Source organism: Acomys minous (genome assembly GCF_964271855.1).
Source record: "Acomys minous genome assembly, chromosome: 13".
In the NCBI taxonomy this organism is placed as follows: Eukaryota; Metazoa; Chordata; class Mammalia; order Rodentia; family Muridae; genus Acomys; species Acomys minous.
Genome location: NC_140495.1, coordinates 44561183 through 44584885, shown reverse-complemented (window position 1 = coordinate 44584885; position 23703 = coordinate 44561183). Strand labels below are relative to the sequence as shown.

At 38.8% G+C, this 23703-nt stretch overlaps 1 protein-coding gene across 1 annotated transcript in view; it reads left to right on the top strand.

The window, feature by feature from the left end:
* BMP5 (bone morphogenetic protein 5) overlaps positions 1–23197 on the top strand; it is a 123656-nt gene extending 100459 nt beyond the window's left edge. The window contains exons 5-7 of the mRNA XM_084752394.1: positions 9458–9534; positions 16713–16823; positions 21310–23197. Coding sequence (XP_084608520.1) covers positions 9458–9534; positions 16713–16823; positions 21310–21459 — 338 coding nt within the window. The 3' untranslated portion in view covers positions 21460–23197. The remainder of the gene's footprint in view (positions 1–9457; positions 9535–16712; positions 16824–21309) is intronic.
* Positions 23198–23703: the final 506 nt, after the last annotated feature.

Genomic DNA, 23703 nt, shown 5'->3' with positions numbered 1-23703 from the left:
ACTGGCCACCCAGATCAGCTGGCGCCCCGTCAGCTGCACAGGCCGCGGACATCGACACGGCTTTAGATAGCAGCCCTTCGTTTGCCTTTTCAGTAGCCAGTGTCCAGAATATTGAAAGTTTTATATCGATATCAGGGTTTTTATTCTCCCAGATTTGCCACCTCCTGTTTTATTGTGTTTTCATTATTTTTTAAGTCTAAAATAGAATGATATTTTAAATAAAAAATTAAATTAAACTCACATTGGCCATAAAATTTGCATAAATGCTTAGTATTTTCAACATTTGACATTATTTTTCCAACGCAACTACCATTAAAAAATAAACCAGAGAAAATTATTATAATACCTACATTATGTGTGAAGTAAGTTAGAATACTTTTTGTAGTGTTGACTGTGGCACCAAAACTTATTAATAATTTCAATCATTACTTCATTTAAAAATTTAATATATTTTACCTATTAAAATATAAGTTTATCATTTCTTTTAGTTCTTTTTCCTTCCTCCCGCTCCTACCATATCTCCTTCCCCACGCCCTTTCAAATTCCTGTATTCCTGTTCTTTAATTGTTATTATTACACACACACACACACACACACACACACACACACACACACACACACACAATCTCCTGGTCCGTCCAGTGTTGTTTACATGTACATGATTTCAGGATGCTCACTTGGTATTGGATAAGCAATAAGGATGCTTATCCTGAGGGGAAGATATGGCTGCTTTCAGCTTCTCTTAACAACCTGGAATAATTTGTCTAGGGTGGAGGGCCGGTGAGCGATTTCCTGCTTTACGTTAGCTGTTGTTGTCCTTGTTCAAGCCTGAGTCAGGCAGCTAAATAAGGTGAAGTATCCTGGGTGAAGATTTCCTGTCATTTCTAGGAGACAGTCTCGCGGTAGATTCCCTGACCATCTTTTTTTTTTTTCCTGGTCCTACAATCTTTCTGACCCTCTTTTTTTTTTTCAATGTTTCCTGAGCCTTAAGTGTAAGAGTTGTGTTGGAGAATTATCCAGTTGGACTGGGTTCCCAAGCTCGCTTGTTCTCTGCATCATGACAGGTTGTCTTTTTCTGCAATGGTCTTTGTCTTCTGCAAAGGGAAACTTTTTTTTTTTTTTGGTGAAGCTTGGGGACTACTCATGTCTGTATGAATAATGAAAGTGTTTAGAACACAGTTAGGTAGTTTAGTAAACCGGTGGTAACAGGGTATCCTCTTAATAACGGTGGCCTCATTAACCCTGGGTAGTTGACTAGGTTTTCAGTACCAGGCATGGTTTCCTCCTGTTGGATGGGCCTTAATCAAATCAGACAGCTATTGGTCACTGCCGATATGAGTGCCGCTGTTGTACCTTTAAGAATAACTTGTCCTGCTGGTTGTGTGGTTTGTAAGTGTCACAGCTATGGAGGACTGTTGATGCCTTCTGCCATTGGCAGCTTACTTAGCACTACCCTGGACTATGAAAGTTAGTCTCCAGGGAGGTGGCTTTCTGGTCATATCCAGCTTGGTCCTCCAAGTCCCGTGTCCTATGTATGCAGTGTCATCAGAAGCAAGGACTCCCTTCCATCTCTGGGAGGCAGAAATGGATTGACCAACAACTCAAAAGAGGGTTTCTTACGGGTGGTGTTGGAGTTCTTGTTAGATAGTCTAAAGCTATTCAGGAGCATTGTCAGTCCAAGTGGCTTAACTTCATTTAAACTGTACATATATATATATGTACATATATCCCAAACATCAAATAATCCTGTCAAGTTTAGGGTGACAAAATTATCCATTTAGAGCGACAGGAAAAAAAAATCAAATATAAGATAAATGTTATTTTTCTGTTCCCTTTGCCCATCACCAGATGAAAACCAGGAAATAAACATTAAGGTTCTTTTTTTTTTTCTGACATGAATGGATGTTTACTAATTATAGTTTAGAAATAAGGGTCATTTCAGGAAAATATTATTAAAGCTACAGATACCCAACACTCGACTCTTTTTTCTTTTTAAAAAATGTATATTTTACTTATTATAATTTATTCATATTACATACCGATTGTTATCCCCTCCCTTATGTGTCATTGGGATAAATGAAAAATAGTATGATTCTGTGTGGCTTTTTCAAATTTCTTTAGTGTGGTTTTTTTCCCCCCATCTCTCTCCTACTCCTTCTGTATTGGCCACCTTACCACTACCCAGATAAGTCCCCTGTCATCTGCCCTTCCTTCCGTGGCATCATGTGTCCTGCCGTTCCAATCTCTCCTGCTCTCTTCCTCCGTGGTGCCCTTTTCTTTGGTTTCTCCAGGTTATAAAACTGGCACGTGACACCATGGCGCCAGGAACCAGAGCTGAGAGAGACTCAAAGCATTTGTCTCTCTGAGTCTGTGTTGCCTCATTGAGTACAAAAGATTTCCAGTTCTGTCTGTTACTTGACATTCTGACTGAGGTGGTATAAACTCTCAAGTTATTTAACTTGCATTTCTTTAATTGCTAAGGATGAACACTTTTTAGATATTTCTTAGCCGATTGTGTTTTATTTTTCTAAGACTGTTCACAGTCCACTATTTGATTCTGATTTTTGAATGATTTTTAAAAATATCCTGGATATTAGCCCCAACTTTCAAGTGAGTAGCTGGCAAATGTTTTACAGGATTCCTCTTCCCGCAAGTGATTATTTCTTTAGGTGTGTGGAAATATATTAGTTTGACGAGGTCCCATTTGTTAATTGTTGGCCTTAATTCCTTGGATGAATGGAATTTTATTCGGAAGTTTTTTTTCTCACACCTATATTCTGGAGTGTACTCTCTGGGTTTCTTGTAGAGGTAACAGCGTTTCAGGTTTCACAATGAGGCTTTTTGAACTGTTTGGAAGTAGTTAATGTGCAGGGTGATAGACCCGGGTCTAATTTTACTTTACTTTTCTTTTTTTTTAAAATTTTACTTTTCTTTACGTAAACATCAAGTAGTTTCAGCACCGTTTGTTGAGGATGGTCTTTTTTATTTCTTTAGTGGGTTTTTTTTTTTTTGGCATTTTTTGGTCAAATATCAGATGGCTATAGTCATGTGCACTTATGTTTGGGTCTACTGTTTTGTTCCATTGTTCTACATGTCCATTTCTGTGTCAGTTTCTTACTGTTTTTATTATTCTGGCTCTGTAATGTGATTTGAAATCTGGGTTGGTAACCTCTCCAGCACTATTCTTTTTGCTCAGGATTGCTTTGGCTATCTGGGGTTGTTTGCGATTTCAAAAGAAATTTAGGTAAAGTGTTTTTTTTTTTTTAAATCTGTGAAGAATGAGACGGAGATTTTGATCATCATTTCACCAAATCTGTAAATCATTTTCTGAATCATATTTATTGTCATATTAATTCTACCAATTTATGAGCATGCAAGGTCTTTGCCTTTTCTAATGTCTTTCTCAATCTTTCTTTAGAGGTTTTAAAGTTATCACTGCAGAGGTTTTTCATCTCATTCGTTGGGCCTCTTCCTAGATAGTTAATTTTCTTTGAGGCTATTGTGAATTGGAGTGTGTGCACTAGCACTGCATCTGTTTAAATTCCCCATGAATAAATTTTTGTCTTTGAGTCACATTTATGATTTATCACATTTATTTTTTGGTGTATGTTGATTCAATAGTGTATCTTTGGCATAAAGCAAACTTGGCAATACTGAATTATGTTTTGGATATATAGATGTATTTGGTTTTCAGGTATATTACTAAAGATTTTTAAGTCCATGCTCATCAGAATTATCGACTTATTTTCTTTTTTCATTGTATCTACCTGGGTTTGATATTAAAGTAGTTCTGGCTTTGTAGAATATTTGGAAATGATTCTTCTATTCCTGTTTTAAAAATTATTCAATAAGCACTACCTGTAGATCTTCTCTGAACATCCAAAAAAATCTGCTGGATATGAGCCTTTTAAAGTCAGAAACTATAATATTATTACATCTTCAGTCTTCTCATATGTCATGTTTAGGTGGTTCATCTCTTCTTGTTTTAACTGTTAGGGTTAGGGTTAGGGTTAGTGTTAGGGATAGGTTAGAGTTAGGGTTAGGGTTAGGGTTAAGGTTAGGGTTAGGGTTAGGGTTAGGGTTAGGTCTGGGTGAATCAAGGTACTTTTTCATGTCTTTGGGTTCTAACTTAATGGGGCACAGGTTTTTAGTCTATTCCTGTATAATATTCTGAATTTCTCTGGGGTCTGTTGTTTCACTTTTTTATTTCTGAATGTGTTAATTTGGATCATCTCTTTCTTTTTTTTTTGGTGAGTTGGACCAAACATCTTGTTTTTCTTCTAAAAGAACCTGTTCTTTAAACCACTGAGTCCTTGAATTATTTTCTTATTTTCTTTTGTTTCTTTAATTTTCTTTCTTTAATTTCTGCTCTGATTTTTATTTCTTGTTGTGTACCGGATTTGGGTTTCTCTTGTTGCTATTCCAGATTCTTGAGTTGTATTTTTAAGTCATTTATCTTTTACTTTTTCTGATTTAAAAAAAAAATGTAGGTACTTAAAGCTATAAATTTTCATCATTGGGCTCCTTTTTTTTTTTTTTTTGGCTTTTGAAACAAAATTTATTTTTCACAGTTCTAGATGCTGGAACTCTTTTTTAAAATATATATTTTATTAATTTATTCATATTACATCTTAATTGTTATCTCATATGTCCCAGAGGTTTTGTTGTATTGTATTTTCATTTCATTTAGTTCCAGGAATTTTTAATTTTTAATTTTTATTTTGTTTTTTACCTATTTATCATTCAAAAATGAGCTTTTAATCTCCATGAGTTTGTGGACTACCTAGTTTGCTGTCTATTGTAAGTTTTATTACATTATTGTCATATAGATAGAGGGAGTTATTTCAAATTCATTGAATTTTTTAAAATATTTATTTTATATTTCAGAATGTAATCTGTATTATAGAAACTTCTATGGCCTGCCCAGAAGAGATATATATTCATTGGTGTTTGTATGGAATATTCTGCACATACATGTTAAGTCCATTTGATGTATATCATTCAATTATGATGTTTTGCTTTATTTTTTGTCCAGATGACCTTTCTATTGGAGATGGTGGGATATTAAAGTCACCTACTATTAATGGTTTGATGTTAATCTGGCTCTTTAATTCTAGTAGTAAGTTTGTTTTTAAAAATGAAATTTGTGTATATCAGAGCTTGGTGCACATATATTTAGGATTGCAATGTGTTCTTGAGTAGTTCCCTTAAGTAGAATAAAGTGTCTTTGTTTCTCTACTCTGATAAGTTTTAAAGTCTATTTTGTCAGGGTATTAGGAGATCAATACCTGTTTGTTTCCTCGTCTCATCTTATTGGGATCCTTGTTTCCATATTTTCACTTTAAGGGGATGTCTGTCTTTAAAGCTGAGTTTCTTGGAGAAAGGTGGATTTTCTTTTTTAAATCCATACAAATAGCATTTATCTTTTGATTGGAGAGTTAAGGTCATTAATACTTAAAGTTATTATTGAAAGGTATGTATTGATTGTGTCATTTTTGTTTGTTTGTTTTGCTGGTTTTAGTCATACTTTGTGTTTAGTAATCATAGGAGTTCCTACAGTCTTGTGGTTATGCTTATTTCTTTCTTCAGTCTAACATACTTATTCCCATATCTTATTTAGAATTGTCTGATGGATATAAAGTCTTAGCCCATTTGGCTCATAGAAAGCTTTTTCTTTTCCCTCATCCCTAGCACATAGTTTTGCTAGGTATAATAATTTTGGTTGACAGTTGTGATCTTTAAAGCTTGGAATGCATTGCTTCATGTTCTTCTGGGTTTCAAAGTTTCTGTTGAGGCATTAACTGTTATTCCAGTGGATTTTTCTCTATGTGTGACTTGTGTTTTTTCTTTTGCAACTTTCAAGAACCTTTCTTCTTTCTGTGTATTTAGTGACATAACTATGGTTTGCCATAGTGTCTTTTCTGACTTGCCTAGTTTGGGTTCTGTGTGCTTCTTACATCTCTCTGAATATGCTCTTCCTTAGTTTTTGGACGTTTTCTTCTATGATCTTGTTGAAGATTTGGTCTTTGCCTTTGACCTGTGATTATTTTCCCTAATCTATACTTTGAAGATTTTGTCTTTTGATGGTATCCGACATTTCCAACATGTTCCTTTCTCTGCTAGTTTGCTCTAGTTACTCTCCTTATCTTCAAGTTCCCATGTTTTATCTTCTACTGCATCTGTTCTATTTAGATAATCTCTTGGTTTTTTTTTTTTAGTAGAGTTATTTAGTTTTTGCATTACAGCTTCATTTCAGCTGGAGTTCTTGCCAACTCTTCCATCTTTTCATTGAATTTGGTCATTTTGTTCAGCCATATGCTTGTGTTTTCTCGTATATCCTTTGGGCCCTCACTTACTTTGAGTTCACTCTTTATAATTTCACTCAGCTCTTTGCTTGTGTCTTCCTTAAATTCTTCGATAAAGTTCATTACTGTTCTTTTTAAGTTCTGTGTCCTGGGGTTCATCTCTGTAATCCTCACTGCAAGACATGTTTATAGGGTTGGTGGATTTGGCGGGGGGCATGATATCTCGACACCTCGTATTATTTTAATATGAGATCTGGTCATGGGCTGTTCTGCTGGTTGTATATCTGATGTGGACACAGCAGGCTAGGCTGGGGCCTAGGGTGTGCTGGCCTGAACCTGGAGGTTAGGAAAGATGCAGACTGGGCTTGTCAGGCTGCTTGTCAGTGTAGGTGTATGTGTTGGAATCGGGTAATGTACAGACAGGATAGGGTCAGGCAGACTCACCAGGCTTGGTCATTGCACAGACATGTGGGCCTTTCTGAGTCTGAAAGATGGATGTGGTAGAAACAGCTCATGGTGATCAGAATTAGGAGGAGTTGTGAAGGGGAGCACAGATAGCTCACATGTGCCTTCCCGCCATGTGGTCTGGCCTGGTGCATCCAGGGTCTGGTGAGTCATACAGGTGGTGAGGAGGACAGAAGAAGGTCCAGATTTCTGGAAATCTGTGAGCAGACTGGGGTTGAGCACATGACTTCATTTGTAGACATATTCATCAACTGCAGATTTATTTCTGTTTTATTTACTCTCCTAAGGGCTGCCACTTGACATTTTTAAAGCTATAAACATTTCTTAGCCCTTCTTCCTACAGCTTGGTCTGCTAACTATTAGAGTGAACCTAACTGTAGACGTTGCTGATTTGTGTAAAATATTTACTTCACTCAGTACCCATTAATTTTTATTTCTGACAGAATAAGCTTTTAGGCACAATTCTCCACGACATCAGACTTTTGGAACAAGAATTCATTATAAATTTAATTGCTCATTACCTTTATGTGACTAAATATATATGCATATATATCATTTAGTCTTTATGGAACATTAATGAAATGAGATGTTTGGGCATTTAAATTTTATTCATTTTCTTTTTCACAAACATGGAATTCTAATAAACATACATGTAGTTTTTATCTAGCAATCTAATTTGTTGTGTGTGTGTGTGTGTGTGTGTGTGTGTGTATGTATTTGTTTTATATTTACTATTAGAAAATACTTGTCTACTGCCTGAATAAAATTGTTTGGTGTATTACTGAGATTAAGGTAGACATTTCTTCGCAAACAAGAGAACCAATTTTCTTCATTTTTCATTATTAACATATGTTTATTAAATTATTGCATAAGAGGAAAATCTTCTTGTGTTCAAAATTTAATTACTCTCTCAATTTCTAACTGACATCAAATAAATAGTTGCTTGATATAATTACAAAGACAGCAGAGTCACCATTTGGTTTCTGGTGTGAGACTCTTTCATTAGCAGTTGAATCATTAACTTGGAAGGTGAAATATTAACACAAAATTTCTTTGACATAAATTACATTGCTCTTTCATTTTCCCTCTTTCACATTGGAAATAATAAAAATATTTTAGGATATTATTTGTAAAAAGTGTGAGAGCATTCCAGAGAAAGCATAAATAATGTTCTGTAAAGTTTTGTATTTTTAAAGTATTCTACTTTATTTCAGATGCAAGATTAAAGTTTTACATTTATATTTAACTTATTAAAACAATTGTAAAAATTTTAATAATTTTGAATGTAGTACAAAGTATATAATAGAAATAATGTATCTGTTTTAAATTACTCATGGAAAACTATAAGAAATATGCTCATTAATTCTCCAAATATTTATTAAATGCATATTATGTATCAATTACTGTTTCTAGTACTTGGTATCCATCAATGAACCAGAGAGAAACAGATTTCCTGTCTTGGTGAATATTTATTTTAGGGGGAAATATAGAAAAGAAATAATGCATGTAATATATAAATAATGGCAAAGATCTCGCAAAGTGTAAGTGAGACATGAAATCAAACCTAAACTAGCTAAGAGAAATGAGGGCTACTGCGGTCAGATTTAAAATATTGAGTGTACTGGTTAGGGAGGACCCCTTCAGAAGGTGGTGCTTAAACATCACCAAAGGACGCAGCAGTCAGCTGTGTTGATATCCAGGCAAGAGAATATCGGGAAATGGTTGCAGCAAGTGTAAGGGCCTTAAATGATGTCCACACTCAACTGTGTGTAACAGGAAGTAGTTGTCGCGGACTAGGACAAGGTTAAGGAGGAATAAAGGAGTGACCGCGGTAAAGGGACCAACTCGCACCACGCCTGTAACTCTTGTGCAGACATTTCACCTTTGGTGAGATCATAACTACAGCAGGGCTTCTTTTGGACAAATGCATAATTAATCTAATAAAAGCCCAGTTGACACTTTATTGTTTGGGTGCAAAGGGAGGAGGGGGAGAACACCTCTCTTGATACTGCAGTAATCCTGGCTCGTGTTGGCGGCTTGGTCCCAGAGCAATGGTGGAGATAGTGAGCAAGTGGGTTTACATCTATTTAAAAGTCATGGGGGAGACTTCCTGACAGATTGGGCATGTGAATAAAAGGGGGGAGGGGAAGGGAGTGGGTTTCCTGAGCTCCTTGTTTGATTTTTTGCCTGGGTACTTCTATTAGCCATGAATGAAGATGCCCAAAAGTGGATGTGCCTTTGAGTGGCGATCAGAAACTCAAAATGGAGTGTCTTACATTGATGATACTTATTTAAATAAGATCTCCAGGGTCAGTGGCTATTCTGAAAGCATCCATGCTTGAATGATATTGTGTGAATACTCCCCATATACTTATGTGAAGCACCCAAATAGTGTGCCTGAATTAATGAATTATTACATAGTCAGTAGTTAGTACACAGGATGGCAGCACCTGACATACAGGTGGCAATAACATCCCTCTCAGAATCGTATAAATCAAACCATGCTATCTAGAGTCTGCAGAGGAAACCCTCAGGTAAGAGTCAGACTCACGGTTTACATCTTCAAATACAATCTCCTCCAGAAACCTTATCCTTAAAGTCATCACGGAAATTGTATACTTCTATACCTAATGGGCAGTCCTTTGCTTAAAACACGAGATTTTTTTCTTTCTTTCTTTAATCCGCAGATTACAATACCAGTGAACAAAAACAAGCCTGCAAGAAGCACGAACTCTATGTGAGCTTCCGGGACCTGGGATGGCAGGTGAGAGTCTTCAACTTAGGGGCTTCTTTTCTGTTTTATCTGAAATCCTTGGCAAGTCATAGTCGTTGTTAGTAATTGTGCCAGTCTAACAGCCATTTTAAAAGAGTATTCAGCAATGCACCCCCACACACATCATTTTCATTTCCTTATTGTTCCTTCCTCATCGGAACATAATGAGCTGGGCTTAACAACTACCTAGGGAAATATAACACTCTTCAACTTAACATTTAAGAGTGGATAAAAACAATACTATCCTTTAAAATATCCCGTCTTTTGTTTTGCGTGAGTCAGAGTCTCACTGTGCAGCCCAATATGGCTTTGAGTCCTTCTTCTGTCTCTGTGTTCCATGCACTGGGATTATAGGTGTATGCCATCATATATAATACACATTTATTTATTTTTGTGTACACATGCATGTGAATGTCTCTGAGCATGTGTGCAGGCTAGAAGCGACTATAATGGGACCTCACCTATCCCTTCCCACTGTACTCTTTGAGATAATTATCTCTTACTGAGTCTGGAACTCGTTGTCTTTGGGGCTCTCCTGGCTGCCAGTAATCACCAGTAATCGTCCTGCCTCTCTTACTCCAATGTAGAAAATCCTGGGATTAGCAGCAAGCATGCCAGACATTTTCCCAGAGTTTCACCTGGGAACTGGCTTCCCAGCCAGCACTCTTACACACTGAGTCATCCTCACAGCACCTCCAGAAAATTAATTATATGAAGATAAAAGATTTGTTCGGATTAGTATAAACACTTACATTAGCTACATCATAATCGCAGTTCTGTCTAGGAAGTAGAAATTCCAACTATAAAGTTTAACTCATAAGGCAGGTTTTCACAGAATACTACTTTTTCACTTAAACCTCGGAATATTATTATTGCCTTTTAATATGCTTCACAAATGAGGTAGAGAGGAATCTTAGAAAAAAATAAATTTTAATGGCTCTGAGAACAATGAAGTTTTCAGATTTCTTTTGGTATTGTATTACAACAAATTCTCAGTATATGAGCCACCTTCATAGTAACATATTCACAAATTAAGATAATGTTATAAATAATACAAGATAGAACTGCATATTTGTTTTTATGGATTTTTGTTTTTATTATTAGTTCTTTGAAAACTTCACCTAACATATTTTGCTCGTATTCACTTTCCTTCCTCAACCCTTTCCAGGTAATCCTACTTCCTTACCCATCCACCTTTGAGTTTTGTAAAAAGGAAACCAAGGCTGACTTGTACTGCTCAAATGTTCTTGTATGTGTGCCCTTCAGTGGAGCATGGCCAGCTTATGGGGGCTACCCTCTTAGAGAAAACTGTCTCTTCCTCTCCCGGCAGCTATTAATTTCCAATAGTAACTTGTTTTAGAGGTGGGATTATATGTACAATTCTTTTCTCCATGCTGGCTTTGGTCTGGCTTTGGGTCTTGTACATGCTGTCACCACTATTACAAATTGTGTATTTGCCCTGCTGTGTCCAGAGACACTGTTTCCTTGTCATCCATAGCCTCTAGCTTTTAATATCACTCTGCTCCTACTTCCACAATGCTCCCCGAGCTTTGGGAGGAGGTGGGTGTAATATAAATGTCCCATGTGGGGCTGATCATTCCATACTCTTTCCCTCTCTGTAACTTGTCTAGTATGGATCTCTGTGTTAGTCACCATCTACTGCGATACAAACTTTTCTGATGAGCATTGAGAGAGGTCCATTAGTCTATGAATATAATAACAGCTGCTTAGGAGTTTGTTAATATTATATCTATTTAGCAGCATAATAACAGTAGATTCTCCTCTATCCCATGACCTCTCTAGCCATAGGTTCTGGACACAACATTGGTGCCAGATAAGTGTCATCTTATGGAGCATGACATATCCAATCCCATGACATTAGGGACCACTATTGTACCAGCAGGCATGTCTTGGCAGGCCAGTCATCACTGTATCTGGTATAGTTCACAGTGGGTAAGGTTATGATTACTTTTATCTTTCAGTAATATGGATAGCACCTTTTAGCACTCTGAAGCTAGCCAGTAGAAATGAAGCATCCATGGTGATGCCACTAGGCTGCTCCATGTTTCGTGACTCAAGGGTGGCATACCTTCAGCAGTAGGGTCTTAATGTCAAGTTCTGGAAGGTAACCAAGAGCATTGATAGGCAGTAGCTTGTAATGTTTGGAGGTCCTTGGAATCTCACCTGATACCAACTCTTAAGGAAGCAACTCATCCCTGGCACTAGGGTTTTTAAAAATTTATTAGCCTGTGTTGTTTAGTAGGGGTACTGTTTGGGGGTAACTCCACTTTAAAACTTTCTCTCTGTGTGTATGTGCACGCATATATACATATTCATAGGGAGCTTCTACAGTGACAATTCTATATGACATTTAAGAAAAAATATTTATTTTTATATATACTATCCTCTAACCCTGCAAGTCCCTCCTCCACTCAAACTTAACCTTTTCTGTTCCCTTAGCCCCATATAACACTTTATGCCAATGCATTGCATCTCACTTTTCTTAAAATCTCCTCCCCACAGCCCCTTGTAATTTCCTGACTGCTATGGATATTTCAAATAAAGCACACACACACCTGACGATTCAAAGATAACATTCATAAATGTGAGAAAACTTGTGATACATGTCTTTCTGGGTCTGGGTTTACCTCAGTCTTAATGATTGCTTCTAGATGCATCCATTTGTCTGTTAACTTCATTTGTCTTAATAGAAGAATAATATTCAATAATATAAATGTACTACCTCTTTCATTGCCCATTCTTCAGTTATTGGACATCTAGGGCATCTAGTTTTGATTTTGTAGTTATTATAACTAGAACCTCTGAGAGTGTGGATGAGGCGGCATCTCTGTAGTAGGATATAGAGTTGTCTGGGTACGTGCCCAGGAGCACTGAGGCACCTCAGTGATGATAGCCGTAGTGACCCTATCAGTTTTCTTTCTCACCAGCATTGAGCAAATGTTCCTCTTTCCCCACATCCATGCCTGCATCTGTTGTTTTACATTTGCTCTTACTTTAGGCATTAGGACTAGTATAAGATGAAATTTCAATAAAGTTTTAATTTTCATTATTCTGGTGGCTAAGAATGTTGAATATTAAAAAATACTTTCTTAGGCATTTGTATGCCATGTTTTGAGAAGTAAAATTCTTTTCTCATATTTTAGATTTTGGGTTATTTTCTTAATGTTTAATTGCTTTGGTTCTTCATATATTCTAGATATTAATGCTCTGTTAGCTGGTAAAGACTTTCCCCCAGTATGTAGACTGTCCCTTCACTGGGATGATGATGTCCTCCGCTGCATAGAAAGTCAGCTTTTATGATTAAACTTTCATTATGAATAACTTAATTATATGTATGCATATATACTTTTTGTTTTTGTTTCTCTGGTGATGGGGAAATCATAGTGATTATTTCATGGGATGGCTTTTAACTTCCTAAAATTTTCATGTACAGTATTTAGAAATTTGCTCTAACTCATTTTGTCTAAAAAGATTATAGATTAGTGCAATGATGAAAAAGAAAAACAGCTCACTTATATCTGCATATTAGCCTAACGGGCATGTCCCACGAAAGCCTTCACTTACCAGGAAACTGCGACAGAGGAGAGGACATTCTAGTGGGACTCTAGATGAGAGAATCATGGGAGAATGACAAAGTAGAAGGTTCCAGAGGGTCCTAGAAGCCTACAAGTAGAACATTATGATAGGCAGATTTGGGCACAGGGGTCCCGCTCAAAATAAGGCACCAGCCAAGGACAATACAGGCGGTAAACCTTAAGCCCCTACCCAGATCTAGCCAATGGACAGAACACTCTCCACATTAGAGTGGAGAGTGGGATATTACTTTCTCACATACTCTGGTGCCTCACCTTTGACCATGTCCCCTGGACGGGGAGACCTGGTGGCACTCAGAGGAAGGACAGCAGGTTACCAAGGAGAGACTTGATACCCTATGATCATATAGAGGGGGAGGTAATCCCCCTCAGGAACAGTCATAGGGGAGGGGAATAAGGGGAAATTGGGAGGGAGGGAAGAATGGGAGGATACAAGGGATGGGATAACCATTGAGATGTAACAAGAATAAATTAATAAAGGAGAAAAAAAAAGAAAAAGAAAAACAGGAGATAAAACAGATGAAGTAAAGCTGCATCATCTTGCAAGACTCTTAACACTGGGAATGACTTACCACACAGCGAAGACAGTCAGCTCAATTCTGTTCTCCATGTCTTCTCCTGATGAAGCCTGCATGGCTTTGGGGTTTGACCTGACTAGGGCAGTAAGAGAATGAAGAAGTGGCAGACTCGGGTACAGAACATCTGGGATTGGATGGACTGTGTGCTCTGATGGGGATGCACCAACAGCCGAGATGCTGCATGTTTAGTATGTGAAGCATGAATAAAGGAGGGGAGTGTTAGCTGACCTACATGTGTGTGTAGTCTCTGTAGGGGAGCAGGCTTGGCTGTAGTCAGTCTTGAGGAAGGAGCTGCGGTTAATGCCTTCTACACACACTGTCAACATCTGTACTTCTACCAGGGAGAGGCCTTGACATTCCCATGAGTCTGAGGGCCTGAGGGCTTTGACAAGGCCCTGCTCATGTTAGGAATGCACACTCAGTCCTGACTTCATCGGCTCCTCACATCTCCCCATTTATTATTACTTAGATGTTCAGAGTGTCTTCAATTTTAGTCCCAAGGTGTTTTGTTGCAGTGCTTAATACCAGACTATAAGAATGACAAAGAGGAAGAAGAAACAACCACTGAGCCCAATGCAAACAGCAAGCAAAGTTTTTTAACAAGTGAGAGCCTAGTTAAAAGGCTTGAAACCTTCAACCTCATCAAGGATTGTTTCTGTAATATTAGCAGCAGAGACAATAGCCTTTTGGATTTCTAGGCTGTGCCAACGTAATTGGGCCGTATCGTATTGCTGTTGTGTGTGCTATTGCGTCTTCATTATAATTCCCAATTATATGTGCTTTCATTATAAAAACTTTTGTCACACATATATGTTAGTAATCTCTGGGACATATCAAATCCTGCCTGACCTTGGGGCTGAAACCCTCCCTTATCCACACTGAGTGCACTGAGGTTCAGCAATTGACCGACTGGTAGTATCAAAAAGGTTGGCGACAGCTGCCAGTTTCCACACTTCTATACAAGATCCTAGCTGGAGATTGGATGAATGCCCGAACACTGTATCATTGACTCTGTGGAGCCATTAGTGGACCATTAAACAACATTAGTACTGTTAGCATTGTGTTTATGTGTGGTGTCTAATAATCAATGTCTTTGGAAAGCATAGCCAGGGACTTATAACACCATATACTCTATAGCTTTTCAATGGGGTGGGTGATGAGAGCCATTGTATATTGTGGAGGCCTCAAATTCTAGGAGTTCTCTATTTTCATATTTAATGTGGGTACCACTCCACAGCAGGGTGGATCTCCAGGTCTCTTTAAGAGGAATGTCCCAGGGTGGTGATAATGAGTAAAGTCATAGCCCATTTTGAGTGGTGAGATGGAGCCCACTGGGACTTCAGATGGTTAGAGGAGTGCTCTCCCAAATAGAAGGACTCATTAATATAAATAGGCATGAAAGGATGTGACTAAGCTGTTGGAGGGATATACAGATCCAGTGGGCTCCTCTTTGGACTGGACATCCCTGCATGGGCACAATCATGAGGCACATCAGAAATATAACTGCCAGATTATGTCCTGACGCCGGGCCTCATGTTTCCTTCTCTGACATTTGGTTTGGATTCTGTGGATTAGATTGCCCCCAAATAAGAAAGCAGGTAAAACTAGTAGCTTTTCCATCCCGATCTCTTTCTTGCCCTAAACAAAGTTTGCTGTCAATGAGTGAGTTTACCTCTCTGTAAACCTTGTTGCAACTCAGACCCTGCAATTCCACCATGGGTTGGGAGACTGTATCCTCATAGACTCTTTCCTCAGTGTTGAGTGTCTAGGCAATGTCTCCTCAATATGGTCTAAATACCGATGCAGTTATAATGTTCTTACCTTAATTTCCATGGTTTCTCAAAGTGTTCTTCAGGGCACAAACATATAACTGTCCTGTCTGTCTCTAGATCCTGCCCAACCCCTGCCTTACACCTGACTTGTAGAAATGCTCTCACCCTTTCTTTTCTTTGCACACTTACACGTGCCACTGTAGTTTTCCCTTGCCTGACCAATGACCAGTGTGAGTCCCCTGCAGTCAAGGACCCGCATTGGGTACCACTTGCCTTGGCCTCCAGTGCTTTGGTATTGACCTGACTAGGGTGATTGAGAATGAAGAAGCGACAGATGTATAACTAGAAAAGCTTGGATCAGGTGGGTCATGGGCTCAGATGGAGATGCACCAGCAGCAGCTAGGAAACCCAGAGCTTATTATATATAGATGAACAAGGTGGAGCAGGGCTGACTAACCCTGATAGGGGCCTCTGGAGGGGAGCGGCCTCAGGCCGGAGGGGAGCGGAGCAGCCTCAGGCCGGAGGGGAGCGGCCTCAGGCTGGAAGGGGGCGGCCTCAGGCCGGAAGGGGGCGGCCTCAGGCCGGAAGGGGGCGGCCTCAGGTCGGAAGGGGGCGGCCTCAGGTCGGAGGAGGAAGCTGTGGATAGTACTTTCTGCACGTGTTCTCAGCATTCATACTTCAGCCAGGGGAAGGCCTTGCCTACAGGAAGTAGCCTATCCCAGGGAACACCTTGTGTTTACTCTGAGCCTGACCCAGGGCTGGTCTTCCTGTTCCTCTGAACCTATCTGTCCTATCTATTGCTGTTCCCATGGCTCTGAGTCCCCGGGGCCTTGACTTGCTCGTGTCAATTACACAGATGCACCTAAGTCCCCTACATTTTCTGGTTCACTTGAACGACCCAACATTAATTATTTCCAGTTTAAACAATGTTTGGAATTCTAGTTTGTGATTACAATTTTATTCTCAAACGCAGAATGATTAATGTATGCTATGTTTTGTAGTCACCTCTTGGGAGAAATTAGAAATGGCAATTTCTTGTAAATTTCAACTAAAAATTAAAGGATTAGGAGAACCTGGACTTTTAGGATAATTGTTGGACTAAGATGGGGAACTTCTTCAGGTAGAATGTCTTGGAGTGCTCCTTAAGAATTACGTCTTTACTGCCATTTTGCTGATATTCTTTCTCTTGCTTTTGTACATTTCAGGACTGGATCATAGCACCAGAAGGGTATGCTGCTTTTTACTGTGATGGAGAATGTTCTTTTCCACTTAATGCCCACATGAATGCCACCAACCACGCCATAGTCCAGACGCTGGTATGTTCTATGTTTATGGGATAGAAAACGGTTTATAACACAAATATAGTATAGAGTGGCTTTAAAGGAAATTTTATTATCAACCTCAAGTTCTTTTCCCCCCTAATTTCAAACTGTATTAAAAGGCTACAACAACGACGACGATGATGATGATGATGATGACTACAATGTGTAAGTACAGATATATAGACCAACTGTATAGTACCAAGTCTCCAGAAATATCCTCGTACATATGGGGTCAATTGATTTTTTACAACCTCAAGTTCTTAAATTCCTTTGTAACTTGTAGCTGGGGTAACAGTTGTGGGATAGTAAGAAATTCATATTTGTTTAAATCAGTAATCCTGGCTTCAGAATTGGGACAAATTCATCGGGGAAAACTGAAGTAATGAAGTTACCACTCTGCAAAGATTTCATCATTGCACAGTGATTAGCCAGATGGGGTTTTAAACCGGTAACTTGCTAGCCATCACTCTGAAACACTGAAGAACAGCAGCGCTGAACTTCATATGGGAGCCTTTGATATAATTATTAAGTTCTTAACATACTTTGGTACTATAGTCATTGAAAATAGTATATAATCTCAGCATTCAGGAAGGCAGAGGCGGATGGATCTCTATGAGTTGGAGGCCAGCCTGGTCTACAGAGTGAGTGCCAGAACAGGTAGAACTATACAGAGAAACCCTATCTCAAAAATCCAAACAAACAAACAAACAAACAAAAAACCAAAAACAAACAAAAAACCAAAACGGTATATAAATAATAGAATAATTTCTATTAATATTTTCCTTATTCTTAGTTCCTTTTCTCTTGTCGTTTTAAAAAGGAAAATCACCTTTCCATTTTCTTCTTCTATTCTTCCTGGTACTTGGAAATGACTGAAGTTCTAGTAACCTCAGCACGAGACTGTGAAATGCTGACTCAGCGATCTGTGAATATACTACATCTAACAAGCACGCCCAGCCTCTCCTGACATACGCGTGGGTCAGAGGGGTAGTCTACGGAAGACAGCAGTCTCTTAGGAGGTGCACTAGATTATGTGATAGAGTTGCTAACTAGTGTCTTGATTAATACGAAAACCGTGGTTATGTATCTAAGAGGAAAAAAAAAAGGTGACACGGTGTTAGAATCATGGAGCAATGACAGAAGTAGAGTTGTTTTTCTGTTGGCAGAATGACCCTATCATGTGCGGGATGCTTATTTAGGAGCCTCTGCTCCAAACTCTCCGAATTTGTACTTGACTCTGAAAGTTTTACTTTGCCCTTAATCCAATTAACCTCAAAAGCTGATGGACACAGAGTAGCTAGTCCATAAGAATGCATATAATATAATTAATAGTATAATGTACAAATAAAACAGACATCATTAAGTACTTGAATACCTTGGTGCTTGCCTAAGATCACTTTTGACTGTAGACCAGCCTGGCCTGAAGTGCTCAGGTGTGGTGGGCAAGCCTGGATTCTATACAAGGTTTTAGAGAGAAAATCAGGGAGAGGAAAAGAGAGGAGGCAAACACGTATTTTACTAGTCAGCCACGTGTAAAATGCTCCTTTCTCGAGATAGCCCGCTTTAATGACAGCATGTAAGGCATAAAGTAAATCCCTGGGGAGAATTAAAACCAGATATGCCTTCACCTCGTAAATACCTCTTAATATCGGTTAGTATCCTTGAGCAACGGGGAGCAGCTAGACTCTGCAAAGATGCGGTACCCAGACGTCTGCGGGCCGATGGAGAGGCGTGCTGCTGTCTCATCTTTTGAAGGGACAATATAATCACTCTATGTGCAGTGACAGAGAGGAGCAGCTCCGATTAATTTATGTGTTGGATAGTTTTATGTCACCTCGACACAAGCTAGAGGGTCCCTTTTGGAAGAGGGGCCCTCAATGAGAAAAATGACCCCACCAGATGGGCCCGTGGCCAAGCTTGGGGTGCATTTTCTTGATTGATGATTGATGTGGGAGCACTCAGCTCCTTGTGGGTGGGCCACCTTTGGGTTGGTGGTACTGGGTGCTAACAGATATCAGGCTGAGCAAGCTGCAAGGGGTAAGCTAGTAAGCAATGTTGCTCCATGTTCTCCAAGTTGCTTTGGGTCACAATGCATTATCACAGCAATAGAAACCCTAACTAAGATGGCTTATAAAATAATGCTACTTGCTGGAGAGATGGCTCAGTGGTTAAGAGCTCCGCCTGCTCTTCCAAAGGTCCTGAGTTCAATTCCCAGCAACTGCATGGTGGCTCACAACCATCTATAATGTGATCTGATGCCCTCCTCTGCAAATAGAGCACTCATATAAAATAAATAAATTAAAAAAAATAACGCTACTTGATTTCTCAAAAAAATTATTGATTTTTCTTTGTTTTCATTTGTAAAATAATGGTGCTGACTAAGAAAGATGACTTCTATTTTCCTAGATCTGTATCCAGCATGTCAGAGTTCCCTCAGTCTAAGCATGAAAAAAGAGCTTTTGTCAAATAATCCCCTTTCCTTATTTACTTTGTTTTTTCTTATAAATATATAAATGTTTTAGTTCTCATGGCTACAGTCTAGAAGTGGTGTCAAAGAGAAAGGAGAAAGAAATCTTGAGGTGAACTTGGAAGGCCGTTCTCTGTGTTGTGTATTGCCCCGGTGTATTAGACATACCACTGCGCATCTCAAGTTCTCGGGGCAAGTTCGACTTTAGAGTTTCTGGTATTGTGAACGTCCTTACATTTGTTCTGTGAAGGATGCGGAACAAGAAGACAGGCATGCTTTTTTTTTCTTTCTTTCTTTCTTTTTTTTTTTTGTTAAAGAAGAGCATGTTTGTGACTAATATGTTTGAAGAATCACTCAAGAACAATCCATTTTGTTTGGAGCGGCTGCTTATTGAGGCTGCCAAAGCCATTGACACCTGGGGGTTATCAATCATGCCTGTGAGGGCTACGGGAGATAAAACCGACGAGGGATATAAACTGCATCTGAAATCCGCAAAATCGCTCCAACTTTTAGTTTTGTGAGGTCTTGGGAAATTTCAAGTTTATGTGGAATCACTCATTTGTCCTGTGTTTCAGCTCACATGCAGGCCTCCTATGTCATTTCAGCCAGGACACTGTGAAGCCAAACTCTACTCTGTTTGCTTTTTTGTAGATCCCTTAAGGCTCATCAAGGGGACTTCCCATAAACTCCTTTGGGGGAAGGGCTGGAGTCGGTAGAACCATATTCTGGCTTCTAGCTCAGTTGTTATAACTTACAGGCAAACTTCCAGTCCGATCAAATGAGTACCAAGCTTTTACTTAGGCATTTCACTTTTCCATACAGCTACACTTTTAATCTTTTAAGGGAATGGATATTCAATTTGCAAACTTTCTGGACCCCTTGCTTCAGTTTCAGCTTGCTTTTTGGCAGTTTTCTAAGGAGTGTATAGGGAAAGGAAAATAATGTTAAGCTCCAGTCATTCTGGTTAAAAAAAAATCTATGAAGAAGAGTTGAAATCATTGTTCTAAAACAAGTAATAGATTAAAACAGCAAACAACAACAACAACAATTTATTCTTCCCTTACATATTACATCCCCACTGAAGGTTTTTCTCTTCACTCTTCCCAGTCTCCCCTCCTAGACCCTCCCCCACCTCCTCTCTCCCCCAGATCAACTCCTCCTGCCTTGTTTGTTTGGTTTGTTTTTTTGAGATAGAGTTTTTCTGTGTAGCCTTGGCTGTCCTGGACTTGCATCGTAGACCAGGCTGGCCTCAAACCCACAGTGATTTGCCTGCCTCTGCCTCCCCGAGAGTGGGATTATAGAGATGCACCACTGCACCTGGCCTCTGTTTTTCTTAAAAATAAAAGAAAGACAGAAAAAAAAAAAGAAAAGAAAAGGAAAGAGCAGGCCTCCCAGGGATCTCCACCGAACATGCCCTAACAAGATAAAATAAGACTGGGCACAAACCGTCATGTCATGGCTGCATGTGGCAACCGAATAGGACGCAAAGGGTCCAGAGTGCAGGGAAAACAAGTACAGATTTTGTTTCATTGTGGTTTTTAGCTTCCCTTCAGCATGGAAGAATAAAAGTTGGCCCAATGTTTGAGAAGTATCATTTAATATCCTATTACAATATTCTGCAGACTTAGGTCCAAGTGTGTCTTCACTGACTTGAGCCCGCAGCCTCTGTTAATTTTGTAAGTGTGCACAGATGATACTGGGTCTGTTATAAGCAGGGCACTGCGAAGTTTGTGCTTTTTCCAACAGAAAAATCCCTCTGAATATTCCATACAAAGCCTGCCTTGTTTGACGCACTATAGTACTTACAACCACTGGTTTGATTCGTAGTGCCTGTTGGTTGAGAGCACTTCCTGTTGACCAGCCCCCGCCCCAGCCATCTGTGAGATATGGAAGAGTCAAAGGACACGTGCACTTGCCAGAGAGTCATAATATAAGCTGTAAACAACGTGTCTACGCCGTTTTTTCCACAAGACGTTTACTTTTTTTTCTTTTCTTTTCTTCTTTCTTTGCCAGGTACACCTGATGTTTCCTGACCACGTTCCCAAGCCTTGCTGTGCTCCAACCAAACTAAATGCCATCTCTGTCCTCTACTTTGATGATAGCTCCAATGTCATTCTGAAAAAGTACAGAAATATGGTAGTGCGTTCGTGCGGCTGCCACTAGCACTCAGTATTTGCGGTAATAACAAAACAGATCTGTATTATGTTTATGACTGCAATAAAAAGCAAGGAAACGGGGAATTTCCTAAAACCAGTCTGGGTCATTTCATCTCTCTATGTATGATATCATGTATATCCGCTTTTTATTTATTTAAAAATATGTATTCTCTTTTGGATGCCTTACCAGTAAAATCTACTTTAAAGGCACCCATATTACATAATAAATTCCTATTCTTAAAAAAATAGATTCCTACTCTAACTTTTGATGGGGTGTGCCGAGTCCAGTTTAATTCTATGGCAACATTTTTTCCCCAATACTATTATAAATGATTTTCTGATATTAAATAGAAATTCTTTGAAACTTTAATGTTGTTGAAAGGAAATGAGTACATTTGGCTATATTATACCAATGACAACTAAAATAGAATATTGAGATATAAAGTTTTAGAAACTAACAACCGAAATTAGAAAAAAATGCTTGGCTAAATAAAATTTTCTTTTACCATTTGTTCTTTTTCGGCTAAAGTAAAATGCTGAGCTGGACCTAAATAAAAAATAATTGGTAGGCAGGACACAGAAGCTGACAGACTGCAGAATTGTTTTAGCTGTTCCCTTTAATGGAGTTGGTGGAGCTCTAGGAGCGTGCTGCTTCTTGCTTCTGATTTGCAGATGTACTTTTTGCAAGAAGCTGAAAGATTGGGAAATTCTGTAGGAACAGGCTTGAGTCTGTGTCCCCATGGCTCCAAACCGACACGAAGAAGTGCAGTACAACCTTACCTCAAATAATCAGGCGCAGCCATTGTCTACGACACGGCTGCCATGGCATTGTTTGATTTAGTTTGTTTGTTTAAAACTTAATCCAAAGTAAAGGAAGATTTGTATGTATTCCATTTCCCTCCCTACAGGCAAGAGTCACTGCATGCATAAGATGTGCTAGAACTGACTATGGCAATGCAGTCTTTTCGCTTTCACTCTCCTTTATAGTGGACATTGCCACTTGATAGGATGCAGGTGATTTTACTTAGGGTGAGAGCACTGACAGTAAACTGAACGGGAAAAAAAATCACAGAATGGCTTTGACAGAATCGCCAATTTTAAGACAGCTAAAAGCTATTTTTTTTTCATGTTTTCGAGAATAAGCTCAGCGGAAACCCAATTTTACAAAGGGATTTTTGAAAACCTTCCTAAAGCATGAGTAAGTATGATATGGAAGGTTCTGGAGTGGTGTGTGTGTGTGCGCGTGTGTGTGCGTGCGTGCTTTTCTCTCTGATGTTAATTTATTTTATCTCTGTTGGAGCAGTTAATGATTACTAAGTCTTTCTCCAGCACACACTGACAGTTTGAGGAGTGGGTCCTTAGGTTGATCATGTACTTACTGCCCCTGTAAGCTCCCCGGTGAGGCTTGTAACAGTCGACTGCAAATATTCATACAGTACCATTTTTAAGTCACCATCTGTAGGTTTCCAAGCAAAAGTGTATCCTTAGTAATTTCCAAACATTGCGGCTTGTTTGTAATTCAGATATTTTACAATGTTGTTGTAAAAACACAGTTTACAGTACAGAAAATGCAGTATTGACAATATTGGGTAGATACATTAAGTAATATATTTTTAGTTAATATGTTAATAGTGTACCATTGAGGATACGACTAGAGATTAAGAAATAGAAATCTATTATATTATTTTTAAATGTGCTACTTGAATGTATGTTTACATTTAAAATATATTAAACTCATGATGCCAGCCCCTGTTGTTCTTTTTTTGTGTGTGGCATAGTTCTTTATTTAAAAAATATAAAATGTAAGTGCATCCTATATTAAAGTATTTATCAGATTTAAAATGTTTCTTAATTACATGGGTCATTAATTGCTTTCAGTTGAAAAGGGCTCTTTGCACTTCTCATAGTTAACTCACTATTAAGTGGACAAAACACTGATCTACAATTTACAGCTTTTCAAAAAATCTGTCCAAACAATAAAGAAATATTTAAAATAACAAAATAACTAGAGTGGGAAAATATCTAATTTTGTTCTTCTTTGCATAGAACAAGAAATAAGAAGGGAGATGTTAGGGGTGGTGGAGATGGCTCAGTGGGTACTGTGAAAGCGAGAGGACCTGAGTTCAGTCCCCTGCATCACCCAGATGCTGCTCACCTGTAGCCTCAGTGCTGGGGAAATGGACCGTCCCTGGGAGTTGCCAGGCAACCAGCCCACCTAGGGAAAGACCCAGTCTGAAACAACAGCATAGGC